Here is an 18,955-nt window from a genome sequence, read left to right as displayed (position 1 = left end):
GGTTTCATTTGGTTTCCTCTTTTAAATAACAATAAATAAACATAATGATAAGCCACTGTGGCCCCTTAGCGTGCGATTTGTGTTGTGCATGTTTGACATCTGTCAGTTTTAATGGTGGCGGCTCCTTCACTCATCCCATAGGGCTTTATCTTCCACTCCGCACACAAATCTCTCAATCAATTTACCAAATGAAACCGGGTGTGCAGTGCTTAAAAGAACAGTCCGTGCTTACTGAGCACGAGATGGAAAGAGAGAGAGAATATATTGTTGATGTGACCCGTTCCCCAGCATTAACCTAATTCATTTATCCAGGATTACGATGCGTTATTAAAGAAACAACGGAGGTTGAAAGTGAGTGAAAAGAAGAGAATACATTCAAGAAAGTAAGACAGCATAAGAGACGGGGGGAAGAATGAGAGTGGAAGAGAGATGGGCGAATCCATCTTGAAATATAAATATGTCTGATGCTGATTATACGGTTGATTCTGCATTAAAAATACCTGTTTTAGCGCTACCCCTTTAGTTATTTATTCAGCAAGAAAGTTCATGTGCATCAAACCTCAAAAAGGCAAAATGAAGAAAAGCATCATGCATCATATCGTTCATTATTTTTAAACAACAAGCAAGCTAAATGTGGCATCTATATTTTGTGGCATTTACAGCAGAAAATCACCACACTAAACTGTAGAAGCTGTTTGTTTTATATTTGATGTTAGAAATGTTTTTTTTTATTGTTTAACGACTATAATTACCCATAATTATCTTAGAAAATTACTATAACATTGATGTTATCTGTGTAGATTTTATAGTACTTGATATTCAGTTGATAAAAAAAAAAGAAATACTTTGTAACAACCTGAAGCTTTGACTGTTTAGTGGACTTGGTTTAGAATCTCCACATCTTTCTGATAGCTCCTCCCCTTCCTGATCAGCCTAGCTCAGGTTATCATACTAGGAAAGAAGAGAAGAAAGAGCAGCCACATAAAAACACACGAGGGTTTTTAGATCCTCACATTTCTGCATCATGACAAGGGAGAGGGGAGTGATACTGAGATACTAGATGAATAAAGGGAGAAAGTGCCCAAGGCCATGTAGTGTGTGTGTGTGTGTACGTTATCAGTGGATTTAAATTGCTATCTTTGCATGAGGAAAGAAAATAATTGGTGGATCTCAAGGTCTCCCTTTAATAAAGATGACAGAGAACCTTGAACGTGCTGCAGACATCACAGAAAACACACACATCTTATGCATTATTTTGATTACATCTCTCTTTGGAAAACTCCAAATTGGTCAATCAAGACATGCTGGGGTCAGTTTCGATGTAACGTTGTATGTACAGTTATATATGTAAGTGAGTCTTGGTACTGACCACCCTGTTGGGCTTTATAGCCTTTTCTTGAGCTTTTAGCTAACATACATGGTTTATGATTTAAACTGTTACTTTGATTGGATTTCATTTAAATAGTTATTTCAGCATTTTTCTTTTTGTATGCGTTTCACTTATCCTGAAATGGAAGCCAAATCTTTAATGCGTTACGAAAAGATTTGTGTGGTTAGAGGAAGATAAACCCCTACGGAATGAGTGTTATTTTAGGGCGCCAGCCTGTCGTGGTAGCGTTGTGGAGTGTATTAGAGGCTAATAAGCACAGGGTTTACAGGTTTAGAAAGAGCATCGGAGGTGTTTATAAAGTGTTTGTAAGGGATTGTCTGTTCCGTGCAGCTTCAACCAGTCTGATTTAGACAAGGGTGAGTGGTCTAAGCAGCTGATCTATCCTGACAGCAGTTATCCCCCCACCATCCCTCTATGTGTGTGTGTGTGTGTGTGTGTGTTTCAGAGTACATGTGTGTTAGCATAAGAGCGGAATTGAGCAGATTGAAGAGGGATGGAGAAATAGAGTTAAATAATAATAGCAGAGTTTCATAATGAGCGAGGAATGAGGGGAAGTGTGTGTGAGTCTAAATGAATAATCTCTAGGGAAGGTGTTGTGCTGCTGCTCAGACAGAAGTAGCTCTGCCTTATGTTCATCCCTCTTTGTACACACACTCTCACACATACACACACGCACACTTGTGGTCTACAGGAAGGAAGTTCTGGTGAGCTGTTGACTGTTTTTGCAAACTGAAAGCCAGAGGAGCCACGGCATGTTGGCTGACATCTCACAGACCACTGTGATATTACAAACAGCTCTCTTTCGAACTCTAAACCGAGGATGAATAATTAAAACCTCTTTCAGCTTAGTTCCATAATAACTGCACATATACGCTCTTTTATGAAGCGTTTGTGCTTCAGTGCTCTTTCAACTGAAATGTGGATATTTAGCTTTATCGTGTGCATCCCAGAGGATGCAGGCTGAATCTTGCTGAAGTTTTGTTGTTTAATGTCGTGTGTTTTGTGATGTGAGGAAGCCTCATAGGGAGACTGCATATTCACATATCTGCATAATGAAGCAAATTAATAACTTTGGCCAATTATTTCCTCGGTGTGCAAGTTTTGTTTGCATTCTGTGGACAGTTTGAGAAAACAGCTGAAGAGACATACAAAATAATGTCTTATCCTAATGTCTTACCCTAAAGTTACGATGTTTGGGTAGGAAATAAATCTGAAAGTGTATGGACAAAAAATATTTTTTTTCATGTTTGTGAATGACGTTTGAACTATCCCTTTAATGAAAATCTAATAATAATAATAATAATGTTGTTATTATTGTTGTTGGAAGGGAATAGAAAATATCATTAGCTCAGTATAAAACAATAGAAGTCAATGAAAAGTCAACACAGTGATACAAAAACAAGCATATGTGTGTTTTAACTGAAGATATTAGTCTTTGGAGAAATGGAATAGTACACTGTAGCAGCACACAATGCTCTTCATTTCTCTGTTTCTAATAATCTCTCCCCATTTCCTCCTCGTTTTTAGATATGAGCCACCAGACCTGTGTGCTTGGTATTCTGCACCACACACACACACACACACACACACAGATAGATAGACACACACACATACACCTGTAAGGTATCAGGATCTCAAGAGAACTCAGTGGAAATCAAACTTCTCTCTCCCTGTAAACAGTCTACACTGGAATCAAAGCCCTCCTGTCTGTGTGGTCAAACAGACTCTGTGTTTGCCAAGTAGATGAGAAACGCAAAGCCTGGACATGTGATCAGATCAAAAAAGAAGAAATGTCAGAGGTCTGTCCCCCATCAGGGACTGTAAGACATCCAGTTATAGCAACGTGTGTTTTTCATGAAAGAGAGGAAGTCTGGAAGACACTGTGTAAATGCAACATGTGAACTAGTAGTGAACTGTCATTCAATTTTCAACTCCATTACCAGTGACCAATCGCTGGCTGTTAATGTTATGCGTTCTATTTGATTGTTTATGTATTCTTTTTTCATATTTCTTTTTTTCCTAATTAAATTGTACATACCTCTATTATTTTAATAAATTATATATATATATATATATATATATATATATATATATATATATATATATATATATATATATATATATATATAATACATTATGAATGTAAATGTAATGATTTATTATTCATTTAATATTTAATATGTATTAAATTCATATTTAATTAAAACATATTTAAATAGAATTTAAAATAATTAAAATAAATAATATACTAACTTTCTATATGCATTTGCAACAAAACATACAAACATTAACAATATAATAAATTATAAAGCATATCTAAATGTAATAATGTATTACTTAATTAAAAGAATATCATTTTAGCAGATTGACACAATGCATTTTAATTAAATTGTACAAAGCTCTATGATCTATTTTATTTACTGTATTATTTCATTTAAAATTAAATGTAAAAAATGTTACATAAACTAATAAATTGTTAAATGTATGTCAATTTAATTATTATCTATTAAATAAATACAAAATATGCATTATCTATTGAGCTCCTGTAACATATTAGTCAGCCAAGCAACACACCCAATATCCTTCTGGTTTATATGAGAACTCATGCATTGAGAATTTGAATTGATTCAGTTTCAACAGAGCTCTTTTGAATACTAGAAGATATCTATAATTGTTTATTCAGTTAAAATTATTAGTCAGTGTACAGAAAGAGGATAAAACAGGAGTGACAGAGAATATTCATGCTAACAGTATAAGACAACAGTGACTAAAATGGCTTATTAAAACACTCGGTCAGATGCAGTTGAAGGCCGACCGTGTTGTCTTTGTGTTCGAGTGTAGCAGCTAAGCAGAGCCCGTCCCTGGTGACCTTGCCCTGAGGTGGAATAGAGGGAGGAGGGTGGACAGGAGAGGGGTGGGAGGGGGGTGTACACAGATGGTAGAGAATATGGTTCCAGGGTATTTCGGATGGGGCCTAGCTCGGACAAACGCAAACAAATAAGCCTCTGCATTCAGTGCGGAGAAATAGAGCATCATTGTTAAAGAACTGCTGAGACGGATCTTAAAAGAAAGCCAAGGTAAAGTAAATCAATTCAAGAATTTACTTGGTAATAATTAGAAGGGTCCACCAGGGCCGAAGGTGCCGAGAGCTATACTGAAGATATCGTAGCCCCAGCGCCGTTCTGTGGTTCTGCAAGGTTGAGGACACAGAGCCCAGCTGCGGCAGAAATGAATGCTGAATAAATTAAGCACTCTGCCAAGTTAACACTAGGCTGGCAGCAGCTCTTCCCCTTTAAACCCAGGTGTGTGTGAATGTGTGTACTGTACGTGTGAGAACATTTTTAATGTGCAAATATGTTTTGTGTGAATGCAGTATGTGGGCATGCCCCATCACACTTGTGTGTGTGCGCGCGAATCTTACTCTTTTCAGTGTCTGGCACTGGTAGGGGGATGGGTGAGTGTGTGTGTGTAGAAATGCATGCCAAGGTGAAGCGGTGTTTGGAGCGCCCTAAGAAATGAATTTTTGTGATATTATGTATAGAGTGACGTGACATACAGCCAAGTATGGTGACCCATACTCAGAATTCGATTCGGGCTGTGCATTTAACCCATCCATGGAGCACACACACAGAGCAGTGAACACACACACACACTGTGAACACACACCCGGAGCAGTGGGCAGCCATTTATGCTGTTGAGAGTTCAGTGCCTTGCTCAAGGGCACCTCAGTCGTGATATTGCCAGCCCGAGATTCGAACCCACCGAGATTCGGTGTCAAACTCTCTAACCACTAGGCCACGACTTCCCCATATGGTAGACATGGCACAACGTGGTTAACCAGACTGGCACAAAGACTGGCTCTTGTCTCCAAGCCATACAAACAGAGAAGTAGAGAGAGAGAGAGCTGATATGGTTTGTTGTGGAAGTAGGTCAGGCGTCACATTCATTAACATCTTCCTCTCATGCCCGATGATGTGAGCTGTTCCCACTATCACACACACATGTACATGTTTATATCGCTGTGTGTGGACACACATAAATCAGGGCATGCAAAACTTGCATATGATCAGAGGTTATAAATTCAAGACAGACACTCATATATTCAGCATGCATTTGTAAAGAAGGTCATTTGTCAGTCATCATTTCATATCGCTTTAACCCCACCATCCAAGCAATAGAAGTAAATAAACTTGGTTACTGTGGAGATAAGAGCAGTACTTAGTGTCTGCCTTTGCTCTGGACAGCTGGACTTCTGCTGGACGGCACAGCGGAGCGCTCTACACAACTCTTGTCCCACTTTCTCTCACACACTTTGCTTGCATGTGCTCTCGTCGTTCTCGTACCTGCTTCAATTACCCATTGAGCTTTCTAATTTACCTTTTTTGCAAAAGTTGTGTGCCTGAGTCAGTCCCTTCCTCTTTTCTTATTCCTCGCTTTCTGTCCACTCCATTCATCCCCATCTCATTCTTTTCTTACTCTTGCAGTCATATGCTTTCCCTCTTTCTGTGTCCCTCCCCCTCTTTTCTCCCAGCAAGGTCACTTGGAGTTGCATGACAAAGCGACTTCACTGACATTCACAACAGCCCCCCTCCCTCCTTTCCCTTCCTATAGTCCTGCACTGCTGGTTTTCAGACATTTTCCCATGACAATTAGCTAAAGCATTGAGAACGGACCTAAATATAGAGAGCAAATAAAGCCTTACTTGGTGTTTAATTTGGGATCTTAAGCCTAGAATGTAACCAAAAGTTCAAGATTGGAGGATTGTAATAGATTATGAATGAGGGTGACCATACTAAAACAATCAACCACAGCTTACTCTCTGTGTGTGAGGTTTCTGAGTGAGTAAATTTGCAATCGGTGATGCCAAAAAATAAATATAAATCTTCTAAAGGAATATACATTTTTTTTAAACTGCTAAATGAACTCGACATATCACTTTTCAGAAAAAAGAAAATAAAAAAATGTAAAAATAATTAAATAAAAACTAAATGAAAGGGGAAGAAAATATTGAAATGTCAAAAATCTATAATAACCCTGGTTTAGATGACAAGAGCAAGGTCAAACATGCATGCTCTGGGTTAAGTGAGAAAACATCCTTTCATGCTTGGCAGCACGCAAATGCATAATTGGTTTTATTACTCTTGTTAGTTTGTTATGGGTAATTATGTCTCTTTTATGTGGTTTAGGAAATAGTTAGTGCTTTTTCATCAGTCCACCTTTACAAACGTTTAATTAGTGTCATTAATCTCATTATGATATTTTATTCTGCACAATTTTATTATCAATTTTTTATTGTTTAGTTTTATCTATTAGGACCCACTTTATATTAAGTTTCCTTAACTATGTATTTACATTTAATTAAGTAATTTGATACAATGCACATAGTGTGAACCTGCATGTTTTTACGATGTATGCTTCTTTTATTCAAAAATACCGTCCTCTAATTAAATCTGGGGCCAGTTCAATAAACTTAGTCACAATGTTAACAGTTTGTCTATCATTAATTATTTTACCAAGTGTTCTTACTTTCCAGATACAGTATCTACCATTTTATGTAACTGAATTAAAAAAGTTATGACCAGTCTTGAAGAAAAAAAAATTGGATGACTAACTTTTAAGACTAGTCTTAGTAAGACTAGTTAGTAATTTCTTGAGTTTACAGCTATAATTACACCGTTGATCCTACCTCTAGGCTACCCCTTAAAGCTAACCATACTACCAAACCTATCCCTATCCTTACCCATATCCCACCTCAATAGCAGAAATTTTTTTTTTGCAATTCAACATTTTATTATTAAGTAGCTTAATAATGGGTTAAGTGATAGTATTATATAGTATAGCTTATATAGTATTTAAAAACACTTAATGTATAGGGCCATTTACTATTACTTGATTGTTATCGTACTTTGCAATGGAGCGAGAAAGAGGGGGGGGGAGCAATCTAAATTTACATTTCTTTCCACATTGATGGATTTGACAGGGTTAAACATATGTCTCTTTCTTTGTTACTGTCTTGTACGCACAGGAACGGTTGCATTCTGTTCGACAACAAAGACAGCGGATTGCTTTGATAACCAGTGCTGCACTGGCATAAAGTTGGCTTGACGTTGGACGTTGGATATTCGCAAATCTAGGGAGCGTCTCTAAAGTTACACGAGAAACTACTATACACTTCTCTAACGTCAATAGCATGCAAGGAGAATGACTAACAGTCACGAAAACAACTTTTAACTGTTCATCCAGGTGTCAACTATAATGCACACCTTTTATATTTTTTGATAATTATTAAAATAAACTGTAAATCATGTGGAAAACAATTGCTACTTTTCATTACCGAATGGACTTAAATACAAATTGAAAGCTCAATAACATTTGAACAGAATGACTCACATTCATAAAACATACTGTAAAGTGTTCATCTAGGTGTCAGCTATAATGCACACCTTTTATATTTTTCATAATTATTCAAATAGACTGTAAATCATGTGTAAAATATTGCTACTTTTCATTACCGAATGGGCTTAAATACAAATTTAAAGCTCAATAAAAATTGAACAGAATGACTCACATTCATAAAACATACTGTAAAGTGTTCATCTAGGTGTCAGCTATAATGCACACCTTTTATATTTTTCATAATTATTCAAATAGACTGTAAATCATGTGTAAAATATTGCTACTTTTCATTACCGAATGGGCTTAAATACAAATTTAAAGCTCAATAAAAATTGAACAGGATGACTCACTTTCATAAAACATACTGTAAAGTGTTCATCTAGGTGTCAGCTATAATGCACACCTTTTATATTTATCATAATTATTCAAATAGACTGTAAATCATGTGTAAAATATTGTTATTTTTCATTACCAAATGGGCTCAAATGTAAAATATGCCATAACTTGAAGCTCAATAGAATTTGAACAGAATGACTCACATTCATAAAACATACTGTAAAGTGTTCAACTAGGTGTCAACTATAATCCACACCATTCAGATTTTTCATAATTATTCAAATAAACTGTTAATCATATGTAAAATATTGCTATTTTTCATTACCGAATGGGCTCAAATGTAAAATATGCCATAATTTAAAGCTCAATAGAATTTGAACAGAATGACTCACATTCATAAAACATACTGTAAGGTGTTCATTTAGGTGTCAACTATAAGCCACACCATTCAGATTTTTCATAATTATTCAAATAAACTTTAAATCATATGTAAAATATTGCTATTTTTCATTACCGAATGGGCTCAAATGTAAAATATGCCATAATTTGAAGCTCAATAGAATTTGAACAGAATGACTCACTTTCATAAAACATACTGTAAAGTGTTCATCTAGGTGTCAGCTATAATGCACACCTTTTATATTTTTCATAATTATTCAAATAGACTGTAAATCATGTGTAAAATATTGCTACTTTTCATTACCGAATGGGCTTAAATACAAATTTAAAGCTCAATAAAAATTGAACAGAATGACTCACATTCATAAAACATACTGTAAAGTGTTCATCTAGGTGTCAGCTATAATGCACACCTTTTATATTTATCATAATTATTCAAATAGACTGTAAATCATGTGTAAAATATTGTTATTTTTCATTACCGAATGGGCTCAAATGTAAAATATGCCATAATTTGAAGCTCAATAGAATTTGAACGGAATGACTCACATTCATAAAACATACTGTAGAGTGTTCATCTAGGTGTCAGCTATAATGCACACCTTTTATATTTTTCATAATTATTCAAATAGATTGTAAATCATGTGTAAAATATTGCTACTTTTCATTACCGAATGGGCTTAAATACAAATTTAAAGCTCAATAAAAATTGAACAGGATGACTCACTTTCATAAAACATACTGTAAAGTGTTCATCTAGGTGTCAGCTATAATGCACACCTTTTATATTTTTCATAATTATTCAAATAGACTGTAAATCATTTGTAAAATATTGTTATTTTTCATTACCGAATGGGCTCAAATGTAAAATATGCCATAACTTGAAGCTCAATAGAATTTGAACAGAATGACTCACTTTCATAAAACATACTGTAAAGTGTTCAACTAGGTGTCAACTATAATCCACACCATTCAGATTTTTCATAATTATTCAAATAAACTGTTAATCATATGTAAAATATTGCTATTTTTCATTACCGAATGGGCTCAAATGTAAAATATGCCATAATTTAAAGCTCAATAGAATTTGAACAGAATGACTCACATTCATAAAACATACTGTAAGGTGTTCATTTAGGTGTCAACTATAAGCCACACCATTCAGATTTTTCATAATTATTCAAATAAACTTTAAATCATATGTAAAATATTGCTATTTTTCATTACCGAATGGGCTCAAATGTAAAATATGCCATAATTTGAAGCTCAATAGAATTTGAACGGAATGACTCACATTCATAAACCATACTGTAAAGTGTTTATCTAGGTGTCAGCTATAATGCACACCTTTTATATTTTTCATTATTATTCAAATAGACTGTAAATTATGTGTAAAATATTGCTACTTTTCATTACCGAATGGGCTTAAATACAAATTTAAAGCTCAATAAAAATTGAACAGAATGACTCACATTCATAAAACATACTGTAAAGTGTTTATCTATGTGTCAGCTATAATGCACACCTTTTATATTTTTCATAATTATTCAAATAAACTGTAAATCATTTGTAAAATATTGTTATTTTTCATTACCGAATGGGCTCAAATGTAAAATATGCCATAACTTGAAGCTCAATAGAATTTGAACCGAATGACTCACATTCATAAAACATACTGTAAGGTGTTCATTTAGGTGTCAACTATAAGCCACACCATTCAGATTTTTCATAATTATTCAAATAAACTGTTAATCATATGTAAACAATTGCTATTTTTCATTACTGAATGGGCTCAAATGTAAAATATGCCATAATTTGAAGCTCAATAGAATTTGAACAGAATGACTCACATTCATAAAACATACTGTAAAGTGTTTATCTAGGTGTCAGCTATAATGCACACCTTTTATATTTTTCATAATTATTCAAATAGACTGTAAATCATTTGTAAAATATTGTTATTTTTCATTACCGAATGGGCTCAAATGTAAAATATGCCATAATTTAAAGCTCAATAGAATTTGAACAGAATGACTCACATTCATAAAACATACTGTAAAGTGTTCAACTAGGTGTCAACTATAATCCACACCATTCAGATTTTTCATAATTATTCAAATAAACTGTTAATCATATGTAAAATATTGCTATTTTTCATTACCGAATGGGCTCAAATGTAAAATATGCCATAATTTGAACCTCAATAGAATTTGAACAGAATGACTCACTTTCATAAAACATGCTGTAAAGTGTTCATCTAGGTGTCAGCTATAATGCACACCTTTTATATTTTTCATAATTATTCAAATAGACTGTAAATCATTTGTAAAATATTGTTATTTTTCATTACCGAATGGGCTCAAATGTAAAATACATTTGAGCCCATTCGGTAATGAAAAATAGCAATTGTTTACAATTGTTTACATATGATTAACAGTTTATTTGAATAATTATGAAAAATCTGAATGGTGTGGCTTATAGTTGACACCTAAATGAACACCTTACAGTATGTTTTATGAATGTGAGTCATTCTGTTCAAATTCTATTGAGCTTTAAATTATGGCATATTTTACATTTGAGCCCATTCGGTAATGAAAAATAACAATATTTTACAAATGATTTACAGTCTATTTGAATAATTATGAAAAATATAAAAGGTGTGCATTATAGCTGACACCTAGATAAACACTTTACAGTATGTTTTATGAATGTGAGTCATTCTGTTCAAATTCTATTGAGCTTCAAATTATGGCATATTTTACATTTGAGCCCATTCAGTAATGAAAAATAGCAATTGTTTACATATGATTAACAGTTTATTTGAATAATTATGAAAAATCTGAATGGTGTGGCTTATAGTTGACACCTAAATGAACACCTTACAGTATGTTTTATGAATGTGAGTCATTCGGTTCAAATTCTATTGAGCTTCAAGTTATGGCATATTTTACATTTGAGCCCATTCGGTAATGAAAAATAACAATATTTTACAAATGATTTACAGTTTATTTGAATAATTATGAAAAATATAAAAGGTGTGCATTATAGCTGACACATAGATAAACACTTTACAGTATGTTTTATGAATGTGAGTCATTCTGTTCAATTTTTATTGAGCTTTAAATTTGTATTTAAGCCCATTCGGTAATGAAAAGTAGCAATATTTTACACATAATTTACAGTCTATTTGAATAATAATGAAAAATATAAAAGGTGTGCATTATAGCTGACACCTAGATAAACACTTTACAGTATGGTTCAATTTTTATTGAGCTTTAAATTTGTATTTAAGCCCATTCGGTAATGAAAAGTAGCAATATTTTACACATGATTTACAATCTATTTGAATAATTATGAAAAATATAAAAGGTGTGCATTATAGCTGACACCTAGATGAACACTCTACAGTATGTTTTATGAATGTGAGTCATTCCGTTCAAATTCTATTGAGCTTCAAATTATGGCATATTTTACATTTGAGCCCATTCGGTAATGAAAAATAACAATATTTTACACATGATTTACAGTCTATTTGAATAATTATGATAAATATAAAAGGTGTGCATTATAGCTGACACCTAGATGAACACTTTACAGTATGTTTTATGAATGTGAGTCATTCTGTTCAATTTTTATTGAGCTTTAAATTTGTATTTAAGCCCATTCGGTAATGAAAAGTAGCAATATTTTACACATGATTTACAGTCTATTTGAATAATTATGAAAAATATAAAAGGTGTGCATTATAGCTGACACCTAGATGAACACTTTACAGTATGTTTTATGAAAGTGAGTCATTCTGTTCAAATTCTATTGAGCTTCAAATTATGGCATATTTTACATTTGAGCCCATTCGGTAATGAAAAATAGCAATATTTTACATATGATTTAAAGTTTATTTGAATAATTATGAAAAATCTGAATGGTGTGGCTTATAGTTGACACCTAAATGAACACCTTACAGTATGTTTTATGAATGTGAGTCATTCTGTTCAAATTCTATTGAGCTTTAAATTATGGCATATTTTACATTTGAGCCCATTCGGTAATGAAAAATAGCAATATTTTACATATGATTAACAGTTTATTTGAATAATTATGAAAAATCTGAATGGTGTGGATTATAGTTGACACCTAGTTGAACACTTTACAGTATGTTTTATGAATGTGAGTCATTCTGTTCAAATTCTATTGAGCTTCAAGTTATGGCATATTTTACATTTGAGCCCATTCGGTAATGAAAAATAACAATATTTTACACATGATTTACAGTCTATTTGAATAATTATGATAAATATAAAAGGTGTGCATTATAGCTGACACCTAGATGAACACTTTACAGTATGTTTTATGAAAGTGAGTCATCCTGTTCAATTTTTATTGAGCTTTAAATTTGTATTTAAGCCCATTCGGTAATGAAAAGTAGCAATATTTTACACATGATTTACAGTCTATTTGAATAATTATGAAAAATATAAAAGGTGTGCATTATAGCTGACACCTAGATGAACACTTTACAGTATGTTTTATGAATGTGAGTCATTCTGTTCAATTTTTATTGAGCTTTAAATTTGTATTTAAGCCCATTCGGTAATGAAAAGTAGCAATATTTTACACATGATTTACAGTCTATTTGAATAATTATGAAAAATATAAAAGGTGTGCATTATAGCTGACACCTAGATGAACACTTTACAGTATGTTTTATGAAAGTGAGTCATTCTGTTCAAATTCTATTGAGCTTCAAATTATGGCATATTTTACATTTGAGCCCATTCGGTAATGAAAAATAGCAATATTTTACATATGATTTAAAGTTTATTTGAATAATTATGAAAAATCTGAATGGTGTGGCTTATAGTTGACACCTAAATGAACACCTTACAGTATGTTTTATGAATGTGAGTCATTCTGTTCAAATTCTATTGAGCTTTAAATTATGGCATATTTTACATTTGAGCCCATTCGGTAATGAAAAATAGCAATATTTTACATATGATTAACAGTTTATTTGAATAATTATGAAAAATCTGAATGGTGTGGATTATAGTTGACACCTAGTTGAACACTTTACAGTATGTTTTATGAAAGTGAGTCATTCTGTTCAAATTCTATTGAGCTTCAAGTTATGGCATATTTTACATTTGAGCCCATTCGGTAATGAAAAATAACAATATTTTACAAATGATTTACAGTCTATTTGAATAATTATGAAAAATATAAAAGGTGTGCATTATAGCTGACACCTAGATGAACACTTTACAGTATGTTTTATGAAAGTGAGTCATCCTGTTCAATTTTTATTGAGCTTTAAATTTGTATTTAAGCCCATTCGGTAATGAAAAGTAGCAATATTTTACAAATGATTTACAGTCTATTTGAATAATTATGAAAAATATAAAAGGTGTGCATTATAGCTGACACCTAGATGAACACTTTACAGTATGTTTTATGAATGTGAGTCATTCTGTTCAATTTTTATTGAGCTTTAAATTTGTATTTAAGCCCATTCGGTAATGAAAAGTAGCAATATTTTACACATGATTTACAGTCTATTTGAATAATTATGAAAAATATAAAAGGTGTGCATTATAGCTGACACCTAGATGAACACTTTACAGTATGTTTTATGAAAGTGAGTCATTCTGTTCAAATTCTATTGAGCTTCAAATTATGGCATATTTTACATTTGAGCCCATTCGGTAATGAAAAATAGCAATATTTTACATATGATTTAAAGTTTATTTGAATAATTATGAAAAATCTGAATGGTGTGGCTTATAGTTGACACCTAAATGAACACCTTACAGTATGTTTTATGAATGTGAGTCATTCTGTTCAAATTCTATTGAGCTTTAAATTATGGCATATTTTACATTTGAGCCCATTCGGTAATGAAAAATAGCAATATTTTACATATGATTAACAGTTTATTTGAATAATTATGAAAAATCTGAATGGTGTGGATTATAGTTGACACCTAGTTGAACACTTTACAGTATGTTTTATGAATGTGAGTCATTCTGTTCAAATTCTATTGAGCTTCAAGTTATGGCATATTTTACATTTGAGCCCATTTGGTAATGAAAAATAACAATATTTTACACATGATTTACAGTCTATTTGAATAATTATGATAAATATAAAAGGTGTGCATTATAGCTGACACCTAGATGAACACTTTACAGTATGTTTTATGAAAGTGAGTCATCCTGTTCAATTTTTATTGAGCTTTAAATTTGTATTTAAGCCCATTCGGTAATGAAAAGTAGCAATATTTTACACATGATTTACAGTCTATTTGAATAATTATGAAAAATATAAAAGGTGTGCATTATAGCTGACACCTAGATGAACACTTTACAGTATGTTTTATGAATGTGAGTCATTCTGTTCAATTTTTATTGAGCTTTAAATTTGTATTTAAGCCCATTCGGTAATGAAAAGTAGCAATATTTTACACATGATTTACAGTCTATTTGAATAATTATGAAAAATATAAAAGGTGTGCATTATAGCTGACACCTAGATGAACACTTTACAGTATGTTTTATGAAAGTGAGTCATTCTGTTCAAATTCTATTGAGCTTCAAATTATGGCATATTTTACATTTGAGCCCATTCGGTAATGAAAAATAGCAATATTTTACATATGATTTAAAGTTTATTTGAATAATTATGAAAAATCTGAATGGTGTGGCTTATAGTTGACACCTAAATGAACACCTTACAGTATGTTTTATGAATGTGAGTCATTCTGTTCAAATTCTATTGAGCTTTAAATTATGGCATATTTTACATTTGAGCCCATTCGGTAATGAAAAATAGCAATATTTTACATATGATTAACAGTTTATTTGAATAATTATGAAAAATCTGAATGGTGTGGATTATAGTTGACACCTAGTTGAACACTTTACAGTATGTTTTATGAAAGTGAGTCATTCTGTTCAAATTCTATTGAGCTTCAAGTTATGGCATATTTTACATTTGAGCCCATTCGGTAATGAAAAATAACAATATTTTACAAATGATTTACAGTCTATTTGAATAATTATGAAAAATATAAAAGGTGTGCATTATAGCTGACACCTAGATGAACACTTTACAGTATGTTTTATGAAAGTGAGTCATCCTGTTCAATTTTTATTGAGCTTTAAATTTGTATTTAAGCCCATTCGGTAATGAAAAGTAGCAATATTTTACAAATGATTTACAGTCTATTTGAATAATTATGAAAAATATAAAAGGTGTGCATTATAGCTGACACCTAGATGAACACTTTACAGTATGTTTTATGAAAGTGAGTCATCCTGTTCAATTTTTATTGAGCTTTAAATTTGTATTTAAGCCCATTCGGTAATGAAAAGTAGCAATATTTTACACATGATTTACAGTCTATTTGAATAATTATGAAAAATATAAAAGGTGTGCATTATAGCTGACACCTAGATGAACACTTTACAGTATGTTTTATGAATGTGAGTCATTCTGTTCAAATGTTATTGAGCTTTCAATTTGTATTTAAGTCCATTCGGTAATGAAAAGTAGCAATTGTTTTCCACATGATTTACAGTTTATTTTAATAATTATCAAAAAATATAAAAGGTGTGCATTATAGTTGACACTTGGATGAACAGTTAAAAGTTGTTTTCGTGACTGTTAGTCATTCTCCTTGCATGCTATTGACGTTAGAGAAGTGTATAGTAGTTTCTCGTGTAACTTTAGAGACGGTCCCTAGATTTGCGAATATCCAACGTCCAACGTCAAGCCAACTTTATGCCAGTCTCTGACGCTGTGATATCTAATCTATTAAATGCACACTTAAATGTGAGTTGCATGAAGAGCTGAGTGAGCGCGCGGAACGGAAAGGGGAGGCGGCTTGACGGACTGCTTTACTCAAAACGTGCGTGTGTTGCTGGAGGCTCTGGATTGGAAATCTTGTGAGGTGTTGGGGAGTAGCTCAGGACAGGGGGAAAGAATGAAAAGCCCTCCCTTATCGAGGGCACAATCGGAAACGCTGTTTAACTTGGCAAGCTTTCCCGGATAGAGCGCAAAGCTGCGTCCTGACAGACTAAAACATGTCGTATATTCACAAGTCACGGAGTTTTGAGCCCAATTATAATTTATGTTTATCAGTACACTGGGCTGACTAGATAGATAACAAACTGGGGTTTTTACAGTCGACAAAGACAGGCGACAGAAAAGCTCAGCGTAAACTCTTAGTTTAGGACTGTGAGAGTGCGCAGGCGCCATCTAGCGTTCGCTTGGAGGAAACAACACGTTCTCTTCGTACATCTCTGTTCTGTTGGATTTGTGAGAGTCGCTGATTATCATACTAATCAACTCAGTGTTTTCTTTCCTTGCGCTTTGCAAAGCATCTGAGCGGCTGACGAAACAGAAAATGTTTAAACATTACTCATGATATCTTAAAGGGTTCGCCTGAAAAATTAAAACCCTGGCATCATTTAGGCTACTCACCCTCATGTTGTTCCAAACCCACATGACTTGTGATTTGTGACTGAAGCTGACAGAATGTTCATTTTTTAGCGAACTCTTTTAAGAACCTTTAAGAAGTAACAGATGTGAGTGTTGTTTAGAATCCATTAGAAGTTGTGGTTCTTCATGGCAAGCAGAATCATGCATGGACAGTTCTCAGGCACAGCCTTAACAACAAAAGCATCTAAACCAGCTCTTCATTCCAGCTGCACATACCCAAGTGCTGGATCAATATCCATTACCAGCTCTACAAGCCATTCATTTCCACTGCAAAGCACCATGATATTCCCCCGGGAAGCCGTTTCACCACCCTGCCTGCTACAAGCAAAGATCATTACACCAGATTCATGCTAGGAGTGTCTGTTAGTGCCTCAGATTACCTCTGCTTGTTCTTGAGCATGATATTAGCTGTGTGTGTGATGCTAAGCATATGTAGTTTGAGATTTAATTGAATTCACACAACATAATAAACCCAGTAATTTCATTTGGTGTTTGTGTCTTTATGACGTGAAGCAGACCATTGCGTTCTGCCAAAGACGAAAGGCCAGACGTGAAGTAGTTATCTCTCCACGTCTTCATAATGGTCTGTGATTAATGTTCTACTCTGGTTACGCATGTGTTTTCAGGATTTGGATGGGAGTAGGGAGGGAAGAGGGTGGGGAGTGTTTCTTCTGTAGGAATGGGAATATGGGAATGCCGAGCTGGACTGCTCGGGTGGAGGGGTGCATTCAGACAAAGCCAACGAAAACAAACATCTGTGGCTCGGGGAAGGCAGCGTCTGGTCTGAATCCTCTGTGGTTATTTACAGATGTTTACAACTTTGCTAAGGAAAGAAGCCCTGTTAGAACATGTTGGCTTGGTTGAGATGACCTTTTTTAGCGGTGTTGGGTTACTCTGAATGCCGTCACGTCTTTGATCACGGTGAGGTTATACGTAGTTAGTTAGAGTTGTTTGTGTGGGTCTAGTGAAGGTGAGATCATGTCTGTGTGAATTTGGCAGGCCTTGTTTTGACACATTTGAGTTATGTGTAGCTAAAATGTAGTTGGAAGGTGAGTAGAGGTTTAATAGTGATCTTTCTTTTATTTTCTCTCTTAGGATCAAGGTGCAGGAATGGTGCCACATCTTCAGGACCCTCCGTCAGCAGTGCCACGGCAGCCCCAGGGCAGCAACTACAACATGATGCTTAAGAATCAGCTAATAAGCAAACAGCTTCAACAAGTCAGTGCTCAAACTCCATGTTAAAGTTTAGTTTTGTTGTTTAGCATGGCTGAATTGCCTTTTAATTTGCACCTCTTAAGAGGTAGAATTTGGTTCACTGTCTTAAGTGTGTTAATGTATTACTTTCTGCTTCTTATAGGAAAAGCAAAGGCAAATGGAGCAAATGAATAGAGGGCATATCACAGACTGCCGACAGGTGGCATCATTTCAAGGTACAGTAACATCAAACCACATAAAGATTGGTAAATACTGGGTCTGATTTACCATTTTTGCATAAAAATGTACACTTGTTTTTTTCATGCAGAAGTCATGATTCATCAGTTTTAAACTGAATCATAAGTTTAAACACAAAGAAAAAAATATCTTAAACTGTGCACACAAAAATGTTCCAAATGCAAATCATTTATTAAGAATCAATATTAAAATGTCAAGTATGTTTATATATATATATATATATATATATATATATATATATATATATATATATATATATAAACACTGTTAGTAGAAAAAAAATATTAAAATTAAATAATAAAATATTTTAAAATAAATATAAAAATACAGAAGCCCTTATATGGACATAGTTTGTGCATGTTTATACAAATTACTAGATTTATGCATTTATGTATTGGTGAAAATTTATAGGATCATAAATAGCAATTTTTATAAAATTGTTAGTGAATGAGGCCTACTGTTTATTTTGTGCCAAAATTTTGC

At 33.4% G+C, this 18,955-nt stretch overlaps 1 protein-coding gene across 2 annotated transcripts in view; it reads left to right on the top strand.

The window, feature by feature from the left end:
- The window catches only part of LOC113052081 (trithorax group protein osa-like), a 70,091-nt gene that overhangs the window by 48,669 nt on the left and 2,467 nt on the right, over window positions 1–18,955 (top strand). For both annotated transcript variants that reach the window (XM_026216385.1, XM_026216383.1), the window contains exons 3-4: window positions 18,116–18,238; window positions 18,378–18,450. In XM_026216385.1, coding sequence (XP_026072170.1) covers window positions 18,116–18,238; window positions 18,378–18,450 — 196 coding nt within the window. The remainder of the gene's footprint in view (window positions 1–18,115; window positions 18,239–18,377; window positions 18,451–18,955) is intronic.

The sequence above is a fragment of the Carassius auratus genome, chromosome 32, assembly GCF_003368295.1.
Source record: "Carassius auratus strain Wakin chromosome 32, ASM336829v1, whole genome shotgun sequence".
Lineage (NCBI taxonomy): Eukaryota > Metazoa > Chordata > Actinopteri > Cypriniformes > Cyprinidae > Carassius > Carassius auratus.
The sequence above is the reverse complement of the archived record's forward strand: the minus strand, read 5'-3'. Positions and strand labels throughout refer to the sequence as shown.